This window comes from Bactrocera neohumeralis, chromosome 4 (assembly GCF_024586455.1).
Source record: "Bactrocera neohumeralis isolate Rockhampton chromosome 4, APGP_CSIRO_Bneo_wtdbg2-racon-allhic-juicebox.fasta_v2, whole genome shotgun sequence".
Lineage (NCBI taxonomy): Eukaryota > Metazoa > Arthropoda > Insecta > Diptera > Tephritidae > Bactrocera > Bactrocera neohumeralis.
This window is the reverse complement of record NC_065921.1, coordinates 147,259-167,696: the sequence shown is the minus strand read 5'-3', so window position 1 is coordinate 167,696 and position 20,438 is coordinate 147,259. Positions and strand designations below refer to the sequence as shown.

At 33.7% G+C, this 20,438-nt stretch overlaps 1 protein-coding gene across 12 annotated transcripts in view; it reads left to right on the top strand.

Annotated features, from left to right (window-relative positions):
* The first annotated feature begins 3,287 nt into the window (after positions 1–3,287).
* LOC126754414 (feline leukemia virus subgroup C receptor-related protein 2) overlaps positions 3,288–20,438 on the top strand; it is a 28,393-nt gene continuing 11,242 nt past the window's right edge. Inside the window, exons 1-7 of one of the 12 annotated variants that reach the window (XM_050466353.1) lie at positions 3,320–3,429; positions 5,256–5,381; positions 11,512–11,830; positions 16,023–16,188; positions 16,610–16,712; positions 17,635–17,763; positions 18,761–18,856. In XM_050466353.1, the coding sequence (XP_050322310.1) occupies positions 11,755–11,830; positions 16,023–16,188; positions 16,610–16,712; positions 17,635–17,763; positions 18,761–18,856 (570 nt within the window). In that variant the 5' untranslated portion in view covers positions 3,320–3,429; positions 5,256–5,381; positions 11,512–11,754. The other 11 variants (XM_050466349.1, XM_050466356.1, XM_050466352.1 and 8 more) reach the window with 11 other exon arrangements.

Below are 20,438 nucleotides of genomic sequence, written 5' to 3'. Positions count from 1 at the left end.
TTTTCCAACATTCGCAACGATTCCGCAAACGAAATTTGATTAGAAATACAAAATTTGAAACAAATTCTTTGTTCGATATTTTTATCCATTGTAAAAATCGCATCGCACTACTGAGGTGTACCGGCTTAAGACACTGCTGTAAACAAACTGGTTGTCAGATCGTGTTCATAATTGGCATAGTAGTAATTAACGACATTCCTACCAACTTAGCAAAATACATATTTTTGAAATATTAATTACCCGCGGAATTTAATTAAATTTGCGACTGTTTTTTTGTATATAATAATATTGTTCCTAAATTTACAAATTTTAATAAGGCAATTTTTCGATGTACATACATATTACAATATTCAATTCACTACTTATGTTTTAGTAGTAATTGTAAAACTTCATATAATTCAATATAATTTCGATTCAATTCGATTTAATACTACTCGATGCAAACCCCGAATTCGGGAGTTCCTATTCTCCAGTTTACCCATATAGGCCTATATGAGAACCGGGCATCCAAAATTGACTTGTTTTCCCTTGTGCAATGTTGCTGTTTCATGCTCTGAACACATAGAAAGCGACACGACATGGCAGTGAACTGTAAATGGCGTCGTGAATCCTACTACATGAACATTTGCAAGAAGGCAGCGACATAACAATGGCCGGCATGTACACAAAACAACACAGTTGTCCATTTTGTATGTACACAATTTCGTTGTTGCCGTACTACTACCTGCCACTTCAATGAAATTTTAATATTTTGTTCAAATTTAAATTTTTTAGGCAAAAAATAAGTAAATAGGTAATTTTATTTGTTTTAAATTATCAATTGTTATTACAAATGATATAGCAGAACTATTTTATGCTTCTCTTTGTAAAACAATGTCAGGTTTGTTAGAGCTTTGAATAATTTTACATTTTACATATAAGTAGCATCACTGCTCTCTACTGTCAACTCTACTGTCGTCGGCAAATTTAAAAATATTTTCAAGTTAGCGAGAGTGACAACTGGGAGCCAGCAGTCGTGTAGTCGTGCAGCTGTCTAAATAACTGTTTCCATAAGAATGTGTGTATTTTAATATTTGACAGATATCGCTTGCAGTCTGTCGCTCTCTATGTGTTCAGCACATCAATGTAAATGCAAACTCACCACCGTTTCTACCGTCCATAACGTGGATATTTCGCAATGTATTAAACACAGACTTGCCAGTCTCGATATTGTGTTGTAAATAAAATAACAGTTTTGTTCACCTAACGGTTGTACGTATCACCTTGGATAACGAGACAAGTTGAAATACGGGTGACTGTCTATATGTTCGTTCGTCCGTCCGTGCAAGCTGTAATTTGCATAAAATTGAGGTATCTTGATGAAACCTTGTTGGCACAGGGGATCGCAGTAGCAGGGTGCACCAGCGGGCAAAAGGGGTCGAAGCACCGCCATCTAATAACTTTAATGTACATAAGTATCTCCTAAACTACTAGAACTACAAAAACTAAATTTGCCGAATCCAAATCTAATAAGAGCTTCTACTGATAACCTCGCTCACTCTCTATATAACGGTACGGTTAAAACTTACTAACAGCTGGACAAATCAATAACTAAATACGCCAGAGGCGTTATAATTTACCTCCGAAATAATACGAGAAGGCTTTATGGGAGCGGGTGTCAAAAATGGACTATGGACGTTGCGCGGCCCACTTTTAAATTAAATCACATATCTCGGGACCCGGGGATAAAATTGGGTCGGCACTACCCCTCATTATACGTATACTACGTATAAGGATTTTCGTTTTTCTAACAAATCACATGCCGAACTTTTCGGTCAGTGCATGAGTTATATAGAATTTGTTAATTATTGGATTTTAATTTTGATGTTTTACATTATGAAAAATTATAACTAAAAAGCTAGATGTATTCAATGGCAACACTGCCAAATGTGATCAAGAGAGAACAACAACAAATACGTTTTAACTACGAAAGGGCGCCACGTTGGCGACTAAATAAGCATTCAACTCTGTTGTCCTCTTGTGAACAGAGTCTTATACAACCGAGGTAAATTTTCATGTGCAATGAAATTTCAACATAAAGACCTCTTTCTCAATGTCTGGCTAGCAGCCATCTATTAGGTTACAATTTAGGTTAATTCAACCAAGATTTCTTTTTTCGGTAAAGAATCTGGTTTTTTTAACCAGAACTTAACTGACAGACGGCTGTTTACCAGATATTGAGAAAACGCCCCTAAATCAGTGTTGATACAGCACACGAAAGGATGGTATAAGAATCTTAAATGAACAAGTTGTACCTTTCGTTTCCCGATATGTGTAAATACTTATGTGTGTACAGATTTTTTTCGAAAAGCGTCAAATGTCTCTTGAACTGTTCAAGAAATTCACAAGGTTCACTGTCAAATTACAAACATTGAAGCTGCTATATATGTATGTATGTGCATACATACTTATACACATGTAAGAATATGGGTGCATATATTTACCTCGCTTAACCACCCACGCACCTCAACCTCAAATGAGTTATTTCAATTTGTTTGTACTTGCGCTGTGAACTTTTTTTCCGTGCAAATTTAGTTGTAGAAATTAATGATAGGGAAGGCTCTCGTTCCTGCGAATGTACATTTAACTATTTTCGTACAATCCCATGTGTATTTTGAATTGCTAGTTCGGTGTTTATATCAGAAAACAATAATGTAGTATATTTATATTCTTAGATAAATCAATTTTAATACATGTGTATTTTAAAGTATCATATGTACATACATACATATGTATGTATGTACTTAGTACATATCCGAAATTTTTGCCATACTTTCCATCAGCTTTAGAGCGTTGTCGCGAAATGATAGACTGTCGAAATATAATCAGATTTAAAATTCATCTAATTATTCATTTTTAAATTTTAGAATAGGTAAACGAAGGCAAAAATGTAAACAAACAATTTGACAGAAAAATTACCGCTTTCACAATATTTTACTCTCACACTCATAGAAATATTTCTTGTTTAGACAGAAAAGTTCACGAACAAAGCTTCGGAAAATCAACCCCTAAAAAGATGCTGCTCAGCATGGTTTCGAGAGTGTTAAATTTGTTTTGTGCTTTTATTGACATTGCTGCTGGACCAAAGAAAAGTTAATATAACACAATTCTCTCATCTGTGGCCTTACGGTGAAATCAGTGGCTTCCGCTTGACAGCTCATTCCATTCACTCACATTAATACTCGTTTTATAAGTTTATTTTAACAGATTTGCCCGGTGCTCTGTAGGTGGCGCCAAAAGCATGAATACAAATAGTTAGGCTCATGCGAATAAATTTTAGTACGACGTCGACAATCGAGAATAATGTTGCACAATGTTAGTTACTATTGCAGCAGCGACAAATTCTTCCAAATTCTAAGTATACTCTCTACGAATTTATAATTATAAAGTGTTAGTGATTTGGGCTACTATTTAAGTGATAATAGAAACAATTAATAACACCGAAAATATTTGATATACACTCTGTGTTTCGTCGTCTTCAGATGCACAGAATTCGGTAGCTGTATATGTGCATTAGTAAAATCATTCACTAACAAAATATTTTCGCCAATAACCAAAAGTCAACGTCTTGCCTGATAAATTCGCTGAGGCAACGAAAGTATCCAAACTATTGTTTTTTTTTTTTTTTTTAATAATATCCATTACAATTGTCAGAGTCCTAACGTTCATAATTGATTGAATAAAATTTTGGCAGATTATCAAGATATATGTATATTAAATGACTACGTTTTTCATATTACTGTAAAAAATATATAAATCACTTAAATCAAATTTCACAAGTTTCTAATTTACTTGTTCACACATCATAGAAATACTAAACATTTCGAGATTTACTAGCGCTTCCGCTCAATCATTCAATTTAATATTTAATTTTATAAACTATATACATACATATGTACATGCATACTTTGAATGTTCAAGTGTAGATATTGAAGCGAATTACATATATCAATCCTACAGCTGATTTAAGCAACACACGATTTCATTGCGCAACAAAAAATACAACATTTGTTTTCATGAAAATTTATTATTGAATTGATACACAAATTTTAATGGTCGTAGGGGTTGCTTAAATCGGGTTAATGGAGACATTAAGTACTTTTCGGAAGCGTTAAAATTTTAAGCGTAATATTTCGTTTGGAAAAATTCAGTTATGCAATGGAAGACTTAGAAATTTAAAATTTACCTCTCAGCTCAATTTTTATACTTTTGCCACAGAGTATAATAGTTTTGTTCATCTAACGGATGTAGGTATCACCTTAAGCTAATAGAGATAGATATAAGATGCTTATGATGACAACATGTCAATAGTATCTCTGTGTATCAAAAAATATAAAGATTTTAGAACTTCCGGGTGGCTTTATACTGCATATGTACTACATCCTAGGTATATCGACCAATATGTGAGTTATCTTAATAAAGCATAGAGAGTGTGTTTTTCTTATAACGTTTTACATACATATGTTCTTAGAATGAGTAAAATCGGTTGAAAACTCTCCCTGAACCCCATATATGTATGCATGTATATAAGAAACAAATTTTTGATCGATGATTAGATAAATAGCTCCTCAATTAGCCTTATCTAGCTTTACAGGATAATTGAAAAACATATACATACATATGTGTAAATGTCCCATCGAGAAAGCAATATTTCTTTAAATGAATGTGATATATAAAAACATACCTAATAAAATACCTCAAATTTAAATGCTAAATGGATAAGCTATCTAAACTTACATTTTAATCACTTGCGTTAACTGACTTTATGTGCATGGTATTAAAAGAACCAGTGACAATTTTAACTTTTCGGGTGCAGTAATCCAGGACAGTAATATTAAGGGAAAGATTAAAAAAATTTATACATGTTCTTAATAATTCATATATGCATATATACATATGTATGTATGTACATATGTACGTGTATATGATATACATAAGTACATACATATGTACGTATAATCGTACTTGTCCTTTGTTCTCTTAAAAACTTTCCATTGTGTACTCTCGTATATGTTTGAAGTGGTCGCCACTTATCCTTCATAATGCAATTGAACAACACCTGCTTCCCTTACATATATTGATTAGTTAACATCCTCCATAAATGCATACATATGTAACAGAAAAAAAACGGACAAAACATACTTAGATACATTTAGTTTTTAGAATATGTGAATATTTTTCTTATTTTATAAAAATAATTGAATTAAAAAAATTAGATTGCGAAATCCGACGAAAGCCAGACTTCCGTTATTTTATAAAAACTGAAAGTTCTTCTGTGTATACCATAAGTAATAAGGAACAGCCTGGGTCTCTGTTCTGGTTACTTAGGCAGATAACAGAAGGTAAGAATTTATAAAATAGTACCTTAAATTCGTTAAAGTATAAAGTTAAAAAAAATGTGCTTACCGTGTTAGATTAGGTGCTTTGTTCCAAGTTTTATCTAGCACGATCTATTGCGTATTACTTAGCCTCTAAAGGGGGGACATTACTTACCATATTATATTATACATATTTAGATTTATACATACTGAGACTTAATCACCTTCACTATTATTGTGAATTAGTTTTGTGTTTAGCCCCAAATTGTTGGTATACCATGACTAGATGAGTTTCGAATTTAAGCTTTAAACTCAAACTGTATATTATATCTATCGGAAGTTTATACAAAAAGTTAAATCAAAGTAACATTGGCGCTGAAAAACAGATTTTAAAGCAGCTTGTTAAAAATAAAATAATGTGATCCAAATATTACCGGTTGACACATAAATTAATACTATATTCGTTTGCATATAAGCTTTTATATAAACTCAGAGAATGCGACTCATAGAGAAAGAACGCAACCACAATTTTTAAGGCCCTAATTTGTTTATAAGCTGGAGTTTTGTATAAAAAACTGATTGCATTATATTGTAATGTTCACATGGTATAGAAACTGAACATTTTATTAATAAAACTATAAACAATTAAACGTTCATATTTTATTTATTTTATTGTCACAAGTTTCTCAAATTTGAATACATAACATCAGTTAGAATATATGTATGTATGTATGTATATTTATATATATGTACATATCTATGTATTTATATAATTTTCAATTACTTCTCTGCTAGTTACTTAGCCAAACGTGCATGTACATATGTATATGCATATGTATGACTTAATATTATCCGAAAAATCAAGGGTAACATAAGTTTTATGCCGCCAGACCCTAAACCACGACCTACCTAGTGAAAATCTAAGCATTTCTTTCAAAATATTTAATATTTGTGTGTACGTTTGTTGTTTGTTTGTAAGATAAATATAATAATTTTCACATGCATATACAGGTAGTCTCTCTTTTCTCCATTATAAGAATACACATTTACTCTGTTTTAAGCTTTACATACGTATGCACGTCTCTAAGTTTGTAATCGGCAATAAGACGTGTCGAAGCTGATTATATTTAATTTATATAGCCCGTTAAATAATGCTTATGTACCTTTTATTTAGTACGCATTTAAACGTCTACCAGGTAACACCATTAAGTGATCGTGGATGATTCGGGTAACGTCGGACTGCAAATTATATCAATTATAACGAATTTCCATGTACAGATTTCAATTTCCATTAATGTCATTGCAAGCCATTCGTTGCAGAATTTAATTGAGCACCTTAGTAGATTATTTAATTAGATCCAATATCAAAGATCTAACTACATAAATGAGTTTAATTTTGTTTGATGTTTATACAATAACTTAAATAAAACAATTATAATTATGAACTATAATCTTGAATATCACATACATATTCGTAAAACACAAATTAATAATTCACTATTTTTCTGAGGTGTTTCACCTTATGGCTTTAAATACGAATACATACATACATACATGCATATGAAGGTAAGTGCCAGTATGTGTATACATATGTAAGAATGAATGCAGTAATAGATTGATGCATATCAAATCGGTAACTGACGTATGTACATTTTGCTACATACATATGTACTATATAACCGCAATAAAATCATTGTACACCTCCTTATGCGAGAGAGGCTAAATCTAACGACTATCAAAGATATGCATACTTAGTACATATGTATGTATGTACATACTCTTCGCATTCCACATGTTCCTATATTGAGGGCTTATTTCATCGATAAGCTGTTGTACTAACTTATGTATTGAAATAATATGCTCATTTTATCGCTGTTAATGAAAATGTTTTTTTCAATATACATCCATATGCATGTATATTTTTTCAATATATGTACTTATATTTTTTTCGAAAGGAGTGTCCTGCGTACCCTAATTCTTGTGAATTTTTAAGGGATATAAATTTAATTCTGGTAATGAAATATTTTGTATATAAATACTATTAGATCCGTGCTCGCGTTGCTGTTACTATGGTATACATTAACTACTATTATAATAAACTATTCAAACAAATTATTAATAGAGGTGAAAGGGTTACTGTCGGTATAAGAATGGATTGTTCCTGAGGTTTAATTTTGAAAATGATTGGTACTAATATTTGCCAATAGTAAAAATAATGAATTTCCGAAATCTAAAGTGAAATATAGGCATGGCGAAAGGTTAATCAATGGGAAGATATAGTCTTCTGAAGATTGGTCTGCTGCAACAAAACCATTTCTTTATTAAATTAGTCGAAATGAGTACATTCACCACCAGAAATCTTGCATTGTTTCATGTAATGCTTCTAGTGATTGCTGAGGTTTGATCTTTATACTATTGAAACATGTTACGACTGAGTATAATAGTTTTGTTCACCTAACCGTTATTTGTATCAACTAAGAATAATCGAGTATAGAGTATATAGCATTATATAGTATGTATACTTATATCAAGATGACGAGACGAGTTGAATTTTGATTGACTGTACTTATGTCGGTAACTCTGTCCAAGCAAGCTGTTACTCAAGCAAAAATTGAGATATCTTAATGATCCGTAAATGATAAATTTACCTAATAAAAGATTTTCAAATTTCCGGTTGGTCTTATACCGTATATTTACTGATAATAGGTAAGATACCTTAGCAAAATTTACTGAACATATAATATTGGATATGTTTTAGTTTAACGCCGGAAATATGTGAAATTGTTTATATGTACCACAGAAATAATTTCCGTTCTTCTAACAAACCTTAAAGTGAGTTATTAATGGTATAGGCCTGTGCATGAATAAAGTAAATCTAGACTTTGGTCTTACTCTCATTTTCGTAATATAATTTCGATCTTCTGGCGTCTCTTGGGATTGGTTTATGTTGTATATATCTCATTTAAGGCTATAATTTCCTCGTCGAATAATGAATGTTGAATTCTTTCGCAATATTTTTTAATATGAAGTTTTGCCAACACCTGAATGGCCTGGCTTTAATCCTTGCAAAAAGCAAAAGCAATAAATGTTCGGTTATACCCGAACTTAGCCCTTTCTTACTTGTTTTATTTTTTATTTTGAACATATATTTATGTTGAGAAATATGTTTTTATACTTTTGCAACATGTTGCTACAGAGTATAATAGTTTTGTTCACTTAGCGGTTGTACGTATCACCTAAAACTAATCGAGAAGATGTAGGGTTATATCAAGACGATAAGACGAGTTGAAATATACTTGTCCCCATATAACTGACTTCACGCCATATGATTGATGATTGTATGTTAGGTACCTTAATGAACCCCGGGAACAGTTTTTAATATGGACATACATATATATTAGAGTTAATAAATAAAATCATATACTACATATGTATGTATAATGACTTTCGTTTTTACAACAAACCTTATGACCGACAGTCAGTGTATAAGTTACATATAACTATATATACATACATAACTTAAGGTATTTCCCTGGCTTTGATTAATGCAAATTGCAAGAGTTCCTTACTTGTTTATTATTTGTTTTTACTTTTCAAATAATTAAGTTATAAACTATTCAATTTTTAACCTGGATCAAAGTGACACAGTGTGCTAAATTTTACTAACATCAGTTCAGTAGTTTAGGAGTTTACCCCGGATAAACAAAGGAACACGTGATTTTATGTAGATAACATTTTTAATTTGTTCCCTTTGCGTATCAACCACATTCGAGACTAATTACATTTATTGTTATTACTTACATATTTATCATATATTAGTATTGTACTCTTAACACTGAGTATGAACTCTTTTCTGCAATATAAATGCATCTTAACATAGACCCTTAGTAAGTGTTGCCACAGAAAAATTGATGTTTTTACCAAAATCTTCTTTATAAGTCATGCACATCTTAATACGGTGCCTATGTACAATATGCATTCCGACAATTAATATGTAAGGAATGCCTAAATAACTACATAAGAATTCAACGATGAAATACAATCATACTTGGTATATTATCTCCTCATAATTTCGATAATAGACACTCTTAGCTTTCTTACTACAAAATCACTATATTCATCGTACCAGTGTTGAAGAAAGGTACACAGATATCACTAAATTTTAATACTAAATCTACATATACCGGATGGAAATATAGCATCCCAAACTTTGCACGTTCGAACAAGGACCCTTTAGTCGCACTATTCGGTTTTTGTAAACGAGCGGACGCCGTGGAAAGGCAAAGGGGCCATACCGTTGGTGCTCAGGTGGTACGGTTCCTGCTTGTAGCAGTTGACTGCCACGCAATTTGGCTTTCGTATTCATTTCGAAATTCTTTTCATGGTTGCAATTGTGCTCGGTTTCAAATGAATATTTATAATACGTTTGGAAATTTGAATTTTATGCGCATAATGGAAATATGAATAAGGATATAAATTAGATAACAAAAAAATTTTGTGAGCACCGTGTACATGACACGACAAGAATTTGATTAGAAAAGGAATGCAGTAAATTGTCCGGTTCAAGTTGCCGGGTTCGTTTCGCTCATGTGAACGCAATTACCCAGCGGGATATGGTAGACATTGGTAAGCGAGCAAGGTAAACGATGCAGCATGATTGTATCGCTTACTGCGACCGATGAAAATTAACACGACGATGTCCTACGAAAAGTAACAGATCACCTCTTTCGCTTACCATAGGGACGATGAATTCTTCGATGCGAAGAATTAACGAAGAATTCTTCTATGCCACAGTTAACGGATAATTCTTCGAAGCCAAAGTTAACGGAGAATTCTTCGATGTCATAGTTAACGAAGAATTCTTTGATGCCACAGTTAACGTACAAAAACTCACCTTATAGGCCACTCACACATTTTGTTTAAAAGAAAAACGCACTAGATTCAATACAATCGTTATAAAGGTTTTATTTTTTGCGAAATGCACTTAAAAATTCTTATAACAAAATGTGTTTAACTGAACTGAATTATTACAAATTGAAATAGTTTAAAAACGTTAAATACATATTATATATAGTGTATATAAAATGATCAAAGGTTGAAAACAGCAGGTTTTATAAAACGTTAAATGTATGTATGTACACGCGGGTAACTAGCGGAAAGAACCGGGATGCTGCGAAAGTGGAGATGTTGGTCGAACGACGTCGTAACGAAGAAAGGTGCGCGAGCTCCTTTCTCGTTCCTTTTTGTTCGAATTGGTATGCTGCTTTTAATTTTGTGGCTGAGTCTCTTTTCGTTTTTCATCCAAGCAACGAGATTTGAAGAAACGGCCTTTGTTTTTTCGAGAACACTCTTTTATTTTTTATTCTAAGTTTAAACACAAAAAAATAAACAAAATTTTTAATTAAAATAGTAGCTCACCTGATCACGACCAACTTTTTGCTTGATGATTTGACGAAATAATGAAAAAATTTACTTATAAATTTTATTCCATCAATTTGTATTTGTCGTTTTTCATGTACTTACTTGATTTGTAAATATGAACACTGTAGAATCTAGCCGTATAGCTTACTTTTATGCATTACCTGGTATCGAAGAATTCTACATAGAATTTTCTTCGAAGTATTCTTCAAGAAAAATGTAAGCGAGGTTCCGCATAGCTTACTTTTATGCATTACCTGGTATCGAAGAATTCTACATCGAATTTTCTTCGAAGTATTTTTCAAAGAAAAATGTAAGCGGTGAACCATTATCCCGCTGGGTAGCGACATAAAAAGAGAATTTGCCAACAATGAGCGACAAAAGAGTCCATGTGTAAAGTCTTCATGCGTGAACTTAGCCTAATGTTCAATCAGAATACGGTCCAGTATGTGCAGCATCCAATTTGAAAAAACTATCTGACGTGTATATAAGTACACAATTTCGCGCTACTAAAGAATTGTTGAGAGGGTTCAGTAGGGCATAATCATAAAGCGTGATCTCTCATATGCAAAATTATAGTTCTAAACTGCATTTCAATGTCTGTATATGTACATACTTACATACACACACTTAATCATGCCAAGGCTCATGGCACAAATTTCATTTGCAATTAAATTACGGATTTCGGAACAAATTTCACATTCAAATAAAATTTTACAACTTTTTTTCATTTCAGCCTGAATTTTCTCAAATAATTTTTTAAAACTTCACGAAGATTGAAATGATTTGAGTCGCAAAGACATAACTAAAAGTAGGAGAAAGAGTGAAAACATATCTATTTAAAATTGGAATACCACCGACCAACGTTTAACCGTCCTTTCTTCAACAATCAATAAATGTTAAGCATAAGGGAACCATTGGTTAACAGCAACAAAAATCAGTTAAATACATATCAAGTGTAAAACGTACCGAAACTAAAATGACCACAAATCAGACAGATTTGCATCTGAAAAAAATTTCTGGAAGTAAACATTCGGATGCAGGAAATGTGGAAGGTAATTTAAAATATCAATTTATTTGGATTTACCAGGAACCTAAATGATCAAGTAGCAACAAAATTTTACCAAAAGCTAAATATAGCATATGGCGCAATGTTAATATGGAGAGATTGAATATACTATATACTATACTAACAATATAATTAATTAAATTGTTTTTTTTTTTTATTTTGCGGCTGAAGGGGTGGAGAATGCCTTCCGTATCATCGGTGCTATCGTCACAGCAGCGGTATGTGCCACTTGCAGGTCACTAAAAACCCCCCCTCTAAGGAACCGTCGTCCCACCCTGGGTCCGCGTTTGCATTACTTTAGGGGGGGGTGGGGTTGTTCCATTTTTCTCATTAAGAGATTTACATCTGCGCACCTGCGTCCAGGTCCCGCTTTTTGCTGCGTAACAAGAGTGCAGCGAGTTTCTTGATAATCCCCCAGTTTACTTCACTCTCCAACATGACGCTGACTAAATTGTCCGTGTTTATTGGGCCAACCAGGTCCTCTACGGCGCTGCGTTCTCCTTGCCAGCGTGCATATTCGAAGAATATATGCATGACGGCTCTTCGACTTTTCCCATTCTGTCGAGGTACTTTTTGAAGTACCCGTGACCGGATAACAGCTGGGTTTGTAAAAATCTACCGCTCCGAATTTTCGGCCTGTCCATGAGTCTAGATCTTTTATAAGCCTGTCCGTCCACCTGCCGCGGCTTTCGGTCGGACACTGTTCGGTAGGCTGATGCAACTCTGAGGGCTGCAATGCGGTGCACTCTGGCCGCTACCTTACGCCGATTTTCCTTTTTAAACACATCTGCCCATATCTCAGCTCCGTATAATAAAACGCTGATTGTTGTCGACATTAGGAGCATTCTTTTTTCTTGACTGGGGCCTCCTATGTTGGCCATTAGTCGGTTCAGTTGAGAGGTGATCTTCGCTGCCTTTCCTGCGGCGTGCTGGATTTGTACCCAGAAGGTTTTTCTGTCCTAAGAATATCCGTAGTCGTGTGCATGCTTATCTCGAGAGGTATGTATGTGCTTGTTTGTTAGCAGCAGTAGCTCTGTTTTCTCCGTAGCGAGCTGGAGGCTGTGTGAGTCGAGGCATGTTTGCGTCCGTATCATGACCTGGTTCAGCTTTCTTTGCGCTTCTTCTGGAACCCTTGCTGTGATTACTGCTGCAATGTCGTCCGCGTAGCCTATTAAATACGATTCATCTGGCATTTCTAGTTTTAATATAGCGTCATAGCTCCTTGTGCTGCTCCTGACGTGACCGCTATCTGTCGTGATCCCTCTTTAGTTTCGTACAGCAGTTTCCTGTTGTTAAGGTAGCACCGCACCACGGCCCTGAGGTAGTCGGGTACCTTAAAGCTTTTCTCGAGAGCGTCGATCAATAACATCACTTAGGAGTCGTTAAAGTATTTCGTGACGCTTCTTTGGGGGGGAGGGAAGCTCAGAATAATCGGTATTCATTCACAGCTGGCTCACGTTCACTAAGCTATAGCAATCACTGCTTTGTTGTTAGTTCAGTCGAAAAATAGTTTTTGAGTCAAAGTGAGAAGTGTTTTGTGGTAACTTATTTAAGAGTTAAATTTTCTTCGTCACCCTTGGGCCCTAGAGTAGCAAAAATATCGAATATTCTGACTACTTTGAAGGCACTATTATGCATTTCTGAGGAAATAATAAACTTCTACCAATTACGTAGAGATGTTTGTAAATATGTTATACTAGCTGACCCCGAAGCCGAAATTATATGCTTTGAAATGAAAAAAAGTTGAAATTATATTGTGTCGAAAATGATTTATTTTCGATTTTTCTACATTTTTTTAATGTAGAGCAGCTTAATAAACATAATTTTTTTGATTTCTGTTCTGGTGCGTAAATATACAAAAAAGATGGGTTTCCAACTCGTCAACACGCCACATACATATATCTGGCCAATTTTCCCTGGAAATTGAATACGTTTGAAATGAAATGGCTGTCCCTTGTATTCGATAACTGCGTCATAATCAGTCGGGTTCCATTACATAGTTTCGGCGCATGAAGATTGTGAAACATAATAATGACAGATCCAACTTTGAGACGCAAATGATGCTGGGGAATACCAAGGCTCTCCAAAGAATTTGGAAATTCCACTGGATAATTTACGGTTTCGTCTTTCTTGTCAAGACGATCGATCGATTTATATGAGCGCAAACCTCCCGAAATTTGACTTTGAATCTTCCAGTTTAAGTCATTAACATCGGTATTTTTGGCAACTAAAATTGCGCGTGCACTCAAGCAATTGCAGTTACGATAATTTTGCCAATGTGCGATAAACATTCGTGATGAGTTCATCTTCCGTTGAAGAGAATTGACAAAAGGGATGTGAAATTGATATCAAACCACTGGAAGTATCAACCGAAATTTGCCCATTTGCAATTCTTAGCGAATACAATGTAAAATGTCATCGGCAATGTCAGTTTTCGTATCCCATAATTAACGCGAATTTGAAGACTGATATGTCGAAATGATCTTCGCGGAAACTATGCGAACTTCAGTGGCATGCGAAGTAACTATTGCATTGTCCTTCGTCTGTTTCCAGTGATTAGCATGTTCCAGCAAACGCAACTGCTGGCATGCTTCTCAAAAAGTTGCACACACTCTACCATTCACAATACGCAATGACTTAAATGAAGTCGAACCGCGAGACGCACAACAGTCGGAAAACTTTCATGAATTGCAAGAGTAAATATCCTACAAAGCGCTTTATTGCGGTTCACATATCGACCCATTTGATACTGCTGATCTCATATTGTTCAAGGCCAATAACCGCTATGTTGCTTTCTTTGGTGACGTACTTGCAAACGTATTTGATCGATTTCACCAATCTACAATATTCAACATTGACATGAGTTTTGAATGTGAATTAGACAAAAGTGGCGAATATGGTACGATCCATATGTTTTCAACTTCGATGTGTTGTTAACGTCGATATTCACGCCTCTAAATGCTAAATGTTCTGCCATTGTCGTCTGGTGAGCGACGCCGATACAGTGAATATCCGTCATTTCCCATTTCCGTTTCCGAAAGAAAAGCACATGAGTAGTGTTTCGTGCATTTATTGCCAGACATACAAACCAAAGTGGGATTGTAAGGTTCCCAAAGTCCATGAACCATATTGGTTTTCACCACTTCGTATAATTCTGGATCTATCTCTGAATCAGGCATTTCCGCTGAAATGATTTCATCAATTTGATCTGGTGTAATCACCATCCGCATCCAAAGAAGAATGTGTGCGTGCGGCAACACGCAACAGAATACATTCAGCATCTAACAGCACCATATATACATACATACATACCATAGGTTGCTTCAAGATAAAGACCATCAAACATCGCAGCTATTGTTTAAAAAGTCGTGCTGTGATATCGTTACGACCGCTAGCTGATTGACCGCGATCCATAATTCCGCACGTATGTCATCGCATTTTGGGAGTACTTCTTGCCTTTCTTTGGGCTGCCATACGTTTATGACAAAAAGAACGCCGACAAATATTAGCGCGACCTCTTCGTGGCTTCGTAACAAATTTCAATCAGTAATTGATCACTTCGTCTGAAACACACATAAAGTTTTCACTGAATAATTTTTCCTTTGGATAGCCCGAATAAAAAAGCAAGCGACCGCAATTGAACGATTCAAATAATTTACAAATCAAAATATTGAAACAAAACAAACAAAAATTGAAAAAAATGTGTATGAAAAATGTTACTTTTTGTAATTGTCCAATTTTCCGACTTCTCCTCATGAAAAGTATAAGGTATTTGTTTCTAAACCTTTCCCGATCCACAACAAACAACCTTTAAAAATTTCATCAACCGTTCTCTTAGTGTTACTAACAAACAAACATTCATTTTTATATACTTACATATGTACATATGTGTGTATGTATGCAAAGTTTGTATGGGGAAAAGAAAAAGGCTGTTTTTAGGGGTTTTCCGGAAATTATTCGAATTTTTCTCGCCGTAAAAACCATCTTTGAACTTCAACGAACATTTAAGAAAAAGGATTGGCCAAATTGGTCCAGGCGTTATTGAGTTATGCGCGTACATACAGTTTGACGATTCATTTTTATTTATATAGATATGTATGTACATAGTATGTAATGTACACACATACATATGTATGTATGTAAATCTGCAATTAATATCTTCACATTTTTACTTATAGCGCATATTTATAGGAATGGACTACATACAAATATTTTGAATTCTTTAGTTGCAGAGATCAAACTTTATAAACGCCGCTGGGTCGTTCTATTCCTGTTTGTGTTTTACTCGGGTGCAAATGCGGCTCAATGGATCCAATACAGTATTATCAACAATATTATTGTCAAGTAAGTTTTCTTTTGTAAACGGTATATATTGTATATTAAATGGGTCTTTAATGTTCTCCAATTTGAATTAATCGCTCATTCAATTAACATGAATTTTAAAAACATTTGCTTATTGATTAAACATACATACTTACATATGTATGTATGTATACAAATCTCTCAAAAACTAAAAAAAATTACGAATTATGGAAATAAAATTTATCTTATGTTATTGAAATGTAATTATTACATTCCTTGGCATTTGATGAACAATTTTTCGGTTTGTATTGACACAAACACCTATGTATGTAAGTACATCTATATATAAGTGTATGTACATATGTAGATAAATAAATAGTACAATATTGAAACATACACAGCTACAATTTGTAACGCATAATATTTTATACATACTGCTGTTAACTTATTGTTATATTTTCAGATATTATGGCATTAATGATAAGTGGGTGGATTGGACTTCAATGATATACATGATAGTTTATATACCACTAATTTTTCCGGGAAGTTGGTTTCTTGATAAAATGGTAAGAGGAAATGAAACAGAAGTAGAAAAATATATATTTTATTTGGTCCAAGCACGCATCACACCTCGAAAAAAACAAATAAACAGTCATTAGTGACATATTCAAAAGTAACTGTGAAAAGCTAATTAAGTTTTATCTAATCTATCTATCTATCCAATTTTTTATTCAAAATAGATTTAAGATCCAATGTTAGACAGTTTCATCCAAACCTTAAACACAAAACTTACAATACTGCTGTTCGACAATGTAAAGGTGTCAACAATTTTTTTATTATTTGAAATATTAACGCAAAACTGAACCAAAAACTGCGAAACTAATACAGTTTAAAATTATTGTGCAATATGAAATAATATAAAAACAATAATTTCCTAACTTTGTTTTATTTTGCGCATACTAAATGTTCACAGGTGTTCTTTAAATATCCGCTTAAATTTACTCAACTCACTTTTACTAATTGAATAAAAAGTTTTTTCTGTTTATAAATTTAAGACAAAATTAATTATTCTAATTTAAATAAAAAATGAATTTAACTTTATAGTTAAATTATCATGCACGAAAAATTTTGTCGCAGGGCCAAGAGGAAAGACGAAGAGCTCCGAGTTGCTTGTATTTTTATTCACATATTCGGAATCTAGAATTTTAACATATATTTTTTGTGTGTAATATACTGTATTCATACTTGCATGTATGCATTACATATAGTATATATGTATATACATATAATTCTTTATGCGTGTAATATGCAATTTTAAAAAATGATAGATCAAAATTAGCTAGTGAAAAATATGTTTGTACCCCACGTATATGATGCGTACAAGAATATGAGGAGTGTGAACTCAATGGGCAACAGCAAAACATAATTTTCCAATAACGAGCAACAATATTCTTCGTATGTGAACCCTATCTAACTTGCTACTTTCAGGGGCTGCGGATAACAGCATTGGTCGGCATTGTTGGCACATGTATTGGCTCATGGATTAAAGTATTTTCTGTACAACCGGATCTTTTTTATGTCACATTTATTGGTCAGACTATTGTCGCGCTAGCCCAGGTTTGTATTAACATGACATGACAAAATATTATATCCATACATAATTTGTTACATTTATTGCTATATTCAAAATTTTTGAGATGATAGAAATTCTTTGCTAGGACATCGATATTTAATTTCCACTATTTTTATATTCTAGCAACATGTTGCTACAGATTAAAATAGTTTTGTTCACCTCACAGTTGTGAAATTTTTTGTGCAAAAAATAAGTAAATAGGTAAATATTTTTGTTTTAAATTATCAATTGTTATTAAAAATGATATAACAGATCTATGTAATGCTTTTTTCGTAAAATAACATCAGGTTTGTTAGACCTCTGAATAATTTTACATTTTACATATTAATGGCATCACTACTCTCCACCGTCAACTCTACTGTCGTCGGCAAATATAAAAATATTTTCAAGTTAGCGAGAGCGACAACTGGCGCCCTGCAGTCGTGTAGTCGTGCAGCTGTCTAAATAACTGTGTCCTTAAGAACGTGTGTATTTTAATATTTGACAGATGTCGCTTGCAGTCTGTCGCGCTCTATGTGTTCAGCACTTGAAACTTCATATGCGCGTTCCCTGTCAAAAAATTACAAGTTAGCAGATGGGCGTATTCGGACTACTGTCACATCCACAATACGCCATTAACCGAAACGCTATAAAGTGCCATAACTAAGCACGAAAATAAGATATAAAACTCTAATTTGGCACAGGGGATCACTGTAGCAAGGGATATCTGTGATCAAAAAATTTTGAAAAATTGGGCGTGGCCACGCCCTCTAATAAGTTTAATGTATATGTATTATCAGGGCTCTTGTCGACCATGTGAAAATAGATGAAATCTGAAGATAAACCTGTTCACTCCCCATATAAAGGTATCAGGTGAAAGCTCGCCTTAGCCCCATATAACTAAAAGAGTATGAAAAGTTCGGTAATGCTCGAACTTAGCCCTTCCTTACTTGTAACTATTATTTTCCAAGCTATAATGTGATATTTAAATTTCATTTAAAGGTATGCATATTGTCATTGCCAGCACGCATCGCCGCCGTTTGGTTTGGGCCTCATCAAGTATCGTCAGCGTGTAGCGTGGGAGTATTTGGCAATCAAGTAAGTACTATTTATATAACTCAATTATGACATAATGCGTATATTTAATTTATTTCAAAACGAATATTGCAATTTTAGTTGCGGAAGTGATAGTGTAATGTTGTAGGAAATAAATACGCAAAACTGATTATTGCAGTATGTTTCAAAATTGAAACGAAAGCTACTACACAGCTTTACAAAATCCCTGGATATCTTAGAAAATGATCTTTTTGAGGGAGTATTCTAGTCTAGACGCATGAATTTTAGGCATTTTTTAAACTAAGATAAAAAAATGAAAAACATTTTTACTATCCACTTTCTTATATGTTTTTTATTGACATTTTAATTATATAAAAAAAATTGCACAAAAAAAAACAAAATTCGTCGAGATACGGGCCGGTGGAGTGGGGGCTTCAAAAGAAACGGTGCGTCCTGGTTGACGTGATTTCAACCGTTATAGAGATCTAAAACACAAAAAACAAGAAGATTCTTCATAAGTAAGGATGTCGTTATGGGGTTGACCATTTAAAAAAAAAAAATAATAATAACAAAATGGCGTCGACTTGAAAAAAAAATTTTTTTTGACCCGATTTTTTCGACCTTTTCGACCTTTTCGAATTTTTTAAAAATACTTCAAATCAAAATTTTTGCAAATCCAAGGCAGACACGATAGGGCATTGTATAAAGAAGATATATACGACATTTTAAAGGAATCGGTTCAGTAGAACTTGAGATATCATGTCAACCACCTCAAAAAAAGTAGTTTCGAGAAAAACGCGTTTAAAGCTTAGGAGACAATTCTAGTGAACACGGACGCCTCGTCACAAAATCGGCTGTATCTCACAGTAGTCACAGTACGACAATGGGAGAAACCTAAAACCACACAAGCCTCCCATATAAACAAATTTTAAATTCCATTTAATTTTTTCACCTTTCAGTATATAAAGTTATAAGAATATATCGGGAAGAAACTTTGCACAAATAGTACCTCTAAGGTAGGCCATATCGCGTCTATAATTTGTTAAAATCGAACCAAAACTGTTCAAGCACCCACTTACCGAATGTGTGGTAAAATATCGATTAATCTGTGACATATGTTATTGAAATCTGGGAGAATGTTTTTTTGATAATAATATACCCTAGCGCCGAAAATCGGATCAGTACTTCCTTAGCCCCCATATGCCTAATATAAAGACTTTCGAACTTAAAGTTGACTTTATACGACATATGTACATATATCGACCAAAATGTGAGTTGTTTTAAAGGAATTGAGAGAGAGAGAGAGTTTTTTTCTAATAACAGTGTATCTTCGTGCCTGAAATATGTATATAAAATCGCGAGAAAACTTGCCTTAGTCCTCATATAACTGATATCCAGGATTTTGAAACGTCCCGCTTAACCGACACGAGAACAAAATACAATCGACGATGAATTTCCCGATAATGAGTAGTAAAGCGTTAAGTAATTGCAATTAGAAATAAAGATAAGTGTATAGCCATTAAATTGGGACTCTTATTTAACAATCGAACTCAAGAGTGAGTTACAAAGTAGACGATTTATCCAGAAATCCGTTACAAAATGTGTATTGGAGTTACCCTAAAAT